Below are 7219 nucleotides of genomic sequence, written 5' to 3'. Positions count from 1 at the left end.
TTTCACACTTGAAAACTTTACCTAATTTTTCTTTTGCATAACTGCAACCCCCACTGTTATCCCCCACCTGCTCACGTTTTCCCTCTAACCACCAGACTTGGCAAATCAGTCGGAACATTGACTATGCAAACCCCCACCAACAAGATTGAGAAGTTTGCCTCTTCCCCATTTCTCCTTAAATAATTCTTAAGAACATAAATATATTTCAGAAATTAAGAATTATTACTTCTCAGAGAAAGCAAATAGGAAATATTAAACACAGTTTTTATGTAACTAAATGAGCTGAAATAATCGCTTGGAAATTTTTTGGGAAAGTATTTGAAGAATTCAGTATAGGTTTTGGTTAATCGGTTATCTCAATGATAGATTAACAGAATCTTTAGAACATCAGAACAAAGGCGGTGAGCTGGCAGAAACGTTAGCATGCCGGGTGAAATACTTAGCAGTATTTCGTCTGTCGTGACGTTCTGAGTTCAAATTCCGCTGAGGTCGACTTTGCCTTTCATCCTTTCGGGGTCGATTAAATAGGTACTAGTTACGCACTGGGGTCGATATATTTGACTTAATCCCTTTGTCTGTCCTTGTTTGTCCCCTCTATGTTTAGCCCCTTGTGGGCAGTAAAGAAATAAGAATGTTTAGAACATCAGAGAAAAAAAATATACTTAAGAGCCCTGCACATCATCATCATTATTTAACATCCACTTTTCCATGCTTTGCATGGATCAGATGGAATCCACTGAGGCAGATTTTCTATGGAAGCTCTTCCTGTCATCAACCCATACCTGTGTCCAAGGAAGGTAATACTATTTTCCTGTGACCAGATATGTTTTTCACAGATGATTGGAAATTAGTAACATTATTTGTATCATGTTGATGCTGGTTTACAACCACTATGTGATGTCAAGACAAGGACTCACAGAGAACCACACACACTTATACATACAACAGGCTTCTTTCAGTTTCCATCTTCTAAATTCACTCACACAGTAGTGATTGTCCTGGGGCTATAGTAGAAAACATTTTCTCAAGGTGCCATGCAGTGGGATTGAACCCGTCATGTGTTAGCTTTGCCTTTCATCCTGTACTCAATAAAATTAAGCAGCTGTTGCCAATTCGATTTACTTGATTGCCCTAGTTGTTTATTGGGTTGTCCTCATGCAAGATACTATGGCTGAGTATCTTCAATGAATTGTTAGTGTAGCTTACACATTAAGTTACACAGTAACTGCAATGTTCCTGTGCAGAGCAGTGATCTTATGTATTATTAGCTTTGACTGACATAGCAATGGAAAAATACCACACAAATCTTATGGTTAGCATGAAATGTAGTGCATCCATCATTGTGCTCAATGCAAGTCAACAGATGAAGAAAGAATGTTATCATCTAGAACTTCCTCAGACTTCCAGCAATGTATATAAAGTAAAAAAGATTAAAAACATTTTGAGCTTATACTAAATTTTTTGTCTCTATCATAGAAGTACATCAAGAGAAATATTATAAATACTGTAAGATTATTTACATGGAAAACATAGCAATGCTCAATCTAACGTTAATCCTGTTTAGAAGAGAATATATATGATCTTCATTCCATTCTGGGAGTGGTAGACAATTTTATACATATATGCATACATTCATGTGTGTGTGTGTGTGTGTGTGTGTGAAATGTAAGCAAACAAGACAAACTCATGTAGGAGCTTCAATCTGCTAGAGATAATAGTTAAGTTCTCAGAAATCACACTCTGCCTTCTTCAAAAAGAGAGAGGTGTAAAAACATGCGTGACAATGTAAATTTGGATATACAAAAAGACAGGATGGTCATGGTTGACATGAATTTCAGTATATTTTGTTTAAAATCTGTCTGTCTGTCTCTCTCTCTCTCTCCATCTCTTCTGGTGTCAGGGATGAAGCTGCTCTTCATCTCATAAAAGATTTATCTTTATTCCCCATCATCACTTGACAACCGATGCTGGTGTGTTTACGTCCCCGTAACTTAGCGGTTCGGCCAAAAGAGACCGATAGAATAAGTACCAGGCTTACAAAGAATAAGTCCCGGGGTCGATTTTCTCGACTAACGGCCGTGCTCCAGCATGGCCGCAGTCAAATGACTGAAACTGGTTAATCAGTATTTGTTGTTGTTGTTATTCCCCCCCCCCCAGTCACTACCGAACCAAACAAGCTTATAATCAAAGGCACTTCTTTGTTGACCATCCTGTCCTTTTAGGGTCTCCAAGTACATTAATCTGTCCTTGCCCCCCACCTTGTGACTTGAGTGAGGTTTGACTAATATCTTTATCAAATGGAGTAAACTGCCAGGTGTTTCCCTCAAATGTCTTTTGAGGTCAGTGTTTGCTATGTCATGTGTTGTTTCTGTGACAAGATTTCTTATTTTCTGATTCATCATCTCCATCCTCACCATATTCCCACTATGTGACTAATATGTTGTGAGAACATGGTTTTAGAACCAACACAGATGTCTGTGTGTGTGTTCTCAAGGACCATATTGTTGTAATCTGTCACTCTAAATAGTGTCCTTATTTGAGGTGCTGTTTGATCGGAAAACATGGCATACTCTATCAAGTGCCTACTGAAGTTATCTGCCTTTATGTCGCCATTAAAAAACATCAAAGAAATTGCTATATCATTGCTCAACCTGCTAAAAAGAACAACCAAATGCCCTCAGTCAAATCAATAAAGGGGCACCCCTTCATGGTTCTTGACCTGTGAGAAATAGTAGCTAAATTCCCTTAATCAAACAAGCGACAGAGCTTCTACATGGTTCTTGATTTGTAAGAAATAGCAGCTAAATACCCTTAATCAAACCAACAAAAGAGCTTCTACATGGTTTTTGACTTGCTAGAAATAGCAGCTAAATTTCCTTAATCAGGCTAATAATGGAGCTTTCACGTAGTTCTTGATCTGTGAGAAATAGCAGCTAAATTCCCTTATTCAAACCAACAAAGTAGACTTTATATGATTCTTAATCTGTTAGAAAGAGCAACTAAATTCCCCTCGAAATTACATCCCTACCATCTTGATTCCCTAGATATTCTTCAAAAGACGGAATGGTCACAGCTGGAAAGCCGTTGACTATAAGTCTGTTCAGTCAGATCTTTGATCAAAGGCATTCACACCTATTTTTTTGATACCATGTGTGTCTATGAAGACATGTGTATGGTGTTGTCTTGCATTCATTATATCATTACCTTGCTGTGGTGTGGAACTCAGATATAGGCTTTTGATGGGCTTAGACAAATAATGGGTTTCTTCATTGAAGACATCGTATTGAGATTACAGTCACGTAGAACTGCTAAATATCAACTTTTACAAAGTGTAAAATCCCTGATATATATGAGGGGGTAGCTGGAAAGTTCTTGGCTTCAGGTAAAAGAAAATGCAGGAGGATAGGTAAATCATGATTTATTCAATGTATTCCCCCTTTCAGATTCACACACTTATTGCAGCAGTCCTTCAGTTTTTCTAATCCCTGTAAAAGAACTCAGAAGGTTGGGCCTCCAACCAGGCCTTTTGCGATACCCTTAAAACCAGGAACTTTTCTGCATACTCTGTGTGTGTATGTCTGAGGAATAAGGATAAAAACAGATTTATATAATAGTTCCTGTGTATTAGTTCCTATTGTGGTTGTTTGGAGCCCTAGAGTAACAGCTGGATTAAGATGATCTGTGGTGCTCTAACAGTAACAGTTGTACATCTATTTGTACACTATTTCCACCCCCACTATATATATATATATATATATATATATATGTGTGTGTGTGTATAAATAATTTTTGGGGAATAGTATATCTTGAAACACACACACACTCATACAACTATAGACAATATTCTGCTATTTCACTGTGATATATATATGGTAAATTGTTCTCTTGAAGAAGCATTTTAATTGATCCCAAACATATTCACACTGGAGAGTAATCATATCATTGTGATTTGGATAGAAAAAACTGAAAGTAGCCTTTAATAGAAAAAGTCCAAGGCTACCTTCAAATTTTTCTATCCAAAATGGTTTCTCAACCTTATTCTGTTATTTATAAACATTCTTATTATTTGTAGCTTTTTGTGTGTTCTTCACTGTATACTGTTCCAAAAAAAAAGAGTTACTTCATATTCTCTCAAAAGTTTATAAAAGTCTTATGATGTCAACAATATATATAATTATGTGTATATATGACGTACTGTATTTATAAAAAATATAATTTTAATGATTGCTTATACTATCAAACAAGTAATGCCAATAATACAATCTGCTAGATCAAGCATTTGTGAAAATTCAATTAGTAAAATAAGATACTAGCAGAATAAATTGTGGGTGTATGTATATACACATGCACACACACTTTTATGTATGTATGTATATATATATATATATCTTTCGTATGTGTATACATTTATAAAAATGCATTATATAAATGATTAGTGTTGATCTAGTAACTGATCTTGTTCTTTCTACTGTTTTACAGACTTTTCGACCCAAGAAGCGGTTTGAACCTGGCACCATGAAGTATGAACTTCACAAACAGGCCAATGCTTCGCTGAATGCTGGCATTGATCTGAAAGAAGTTGTACGTTTACCACCAAATGAAGATATAAATGACTGGATTGCCGTACATGGTATGACTTACTTTTCAATATTTTATTCAATGAATGTGTATTCGATGCCTTGGTATTCGATGCCTAGGTTGTGTGCGCAGATGATGCATAGTTGGGGATGGCTGGGGCAAAATGAAGAGTCATATCATTTGTACAAAAGTGAGCAGTGTTGTTGGATTGCAAATAGGTTCTTGATGTACAGAATGAAGCGGATTGGGAACTAAACTGGTCCCTGGGGCACACCAGAGTTGATTGGGAGCAGTAAAAAAAGAGCTCTTTCAACACCTGTTGCTATGATGCAGTCTGATAGGAAGCCATTAGCAGCTACAAGGCCCAGGCCAAGCCCAGAATAGTACATTGTTCTTTTATCTAGGATAGTACTGCTACTGCGACACACATATAAATGTCTTGCACCACAGAGAAGGTACATTCAACTGATTGGCATTAACCCTTTAGCATTCCTATTAAGCATTATCTCATAATTTCAAGATTTTGATGATATGATTGCCTATTTTTAGAATCACATAGTGGGGCAGGTGTGAGCGGCCAGATCTGACCAGTTTAAATACTAATGGGTTAAATTACTAACAGACATGATCCTGCATTTGGTCCAGTGGTGTGCTGTTTCTTCTGTCTTTTCTGTCACTGCTATAATGACCTCTGTTCCTCAGATCTGGCTGGTCATATACCCACTTTACTGAGGTCCCTAACTCCACCTGTCTTTCCATCTCTCATCACCCTTGTTGTGTCCAGTACCCACCATCCCACCACTTGCACTAACCTCTATGTCTAGTTGCTTCTCCTTAGAACATTGGCTTTCTCGTATCTTCTTCCGGTTCACGTCTTTCCTGTACATGTTGACCTGTGATTTTTTTAAGTGGGACAGTCACGTCAGTAGTCTCACTGGTTTCCAAAAGACCTACAGAGGTCATGAACACTGTCCCATCCTGCACATTCAACAAGTACAAAATAAACAAGCTAAATAAATATAAAAATAGCTGATGGTAAAATGTTGTGTCTTCTGCCAATACCTTCAATGTTCCACTGTTTCTTGCAGTATTTTAAATGGTAGCGACTACAGAGAATGTTTCTAAGTGTAAATTGTATCGCCACAGTGCTAACGTCTTTGAATTCTTAAGCTACTGGCGATAATTATAATAATTACAGTCAAAACATAACTATAATAGTTTCACTCTACATATAATGATTCCATTTATAAATCACAAGCTAATGTAAATGGATGCAGCGTTACATCCAAGTAATTTTGGTCTAATTTGAAGTGATTTGCTTAGACTGTTTAGGTGCTGCTGACCATTTAAGATTTTAAATAAAGAATTTGTTTCAAGTGAGAGAGAGAGAGAGAAAGATGGGCAACAGAGAGAAAGAAAGAGGTGAGTGACGGTGAGAGTGCTGTGGTTATAGAGACTTAATAGCATTTATGTAGTTGTCAGTGTTTATTATCATTATTATTATTATTATTATTATTATTATTATTATTATTATTATTATTATTATTATTACTATTATTATTATTATTATTATTACTATTATTATTATTATTATTATTATTATTACTATTATTATTATTATTATTATCATTATTATTATTATTATTATTACTATTACTATTATTATTATTATTATTATTGCGGTGAGCTGGCAGGATCATTACTGCTTTGGGAAAGATGCTTAACAGCATTTCTTACGACTTCACGTTCTGTGTTTAAATGCCGCCAAAGATGATTTTTACCTTTCATCCTTTCGCGGTCGATAAAATAAGTACCAGTTGAATACTGGGGTGAATGTAATCAGTTTAGGCCGTCCCTTGAAATTGATGGCGTTGTGCCAAAATTCGAAGCCATTATTAAGACAGTGAGCTGGCAGAATCGTTAGCACGCCGGGCGAAATGCTTAGCAGTATTTCGTCTGCCGTTACGTTCTGAGTTCAAATTCCGCCGAGGTCGACTTTGCCTTTCATCCTTTCGGGGTCGATTAAATAAGTACCAGTTACGCACTGGGGTCGATATAATCGATTTAATCCGTTTGTCTGTCCTTGTTTGTCTCCTCTGTGTGTAGCCCCTTGTGGGTAGTAAAGAAAGAACTCTAGGTATCAACTGTATCAGTAAACACACTCAGACATACATGCTCACATTGTGTTGTACATATATATTATTAAGTCAAAAGAAGCAATAACAATAAAAGCAATGTTAAAAAAAAATGAATCAGTAATCCAGAAAATATTTTCAATGAGCAGATTAATAAGTTAATGGCTATTATAGATTAAGATTTACTTGCTAGTTGAAATAATCTCAATCAGATTAGATTGCTGAAAATGAGGTAGAAAATGATATCTCAACATCATTAACGATGAGCATAGATTCTTGTTGAAAACTGGGGCGCTCTATATATAGCCAAATAGTGTTTATTGTATTGGGATTATTATCATTTTGAGCATTGGGCCTCATGGAGGCAAAGTGGCTGAGTTCCATTCAAGCACTGGGCCTCACAGAGGCAAAGTGACTAAGTTCCTTTAGAGCATTTGGCTTCAGGGAGCCAAAGTGGCGGAGTTCCATTCAAGCACTGGGCCTCACAGAGGCAAAGTGACTAAGTT

General features: G+C 36.5%; 1 protein-coding gene across 2 annotated transcripts in view; it reads left to right on the top strand.

Annotated features, from left to right (window-relative positions):
- The window catches only part of LOC106870814 (MOB kinase activator 3B), a 67509-nt gene that overhangs the window by 51534 nt on the left and 8756 nt on the right, over positions 1–7219 (top strand). For both annotated transcript variants that reach the window (XM_014917034.2, XM_014917033.2), the window contains one exon: positions 4480–4630. In XM_014917034.2, coding sequence (XP_014772520.1) covers positions 4480–4630 — 151 coding nt within the window. The remainder of the gene's footprint in view (positions 1–4479; positions 4631–7219) is intronic.

Source organism: Octopus bimaculoides, chromosome 15, assembly GCF_001194135.2.
Source record: "Octopus bimaculoides isolate UCB-OBI-ISO-001 chromosome 15, ASM119413v2, whole genome shotgun sequence".
Lineage (NCBI taxonomy): Eukaryota > Metazoa > Mollusca > Cephalopoda > Octopoda > Octopodidae > Octopus > Octopus bimaculoides.
This window is presented reverse-complemented; position numbering and strand designations above follow the sequence as displayed.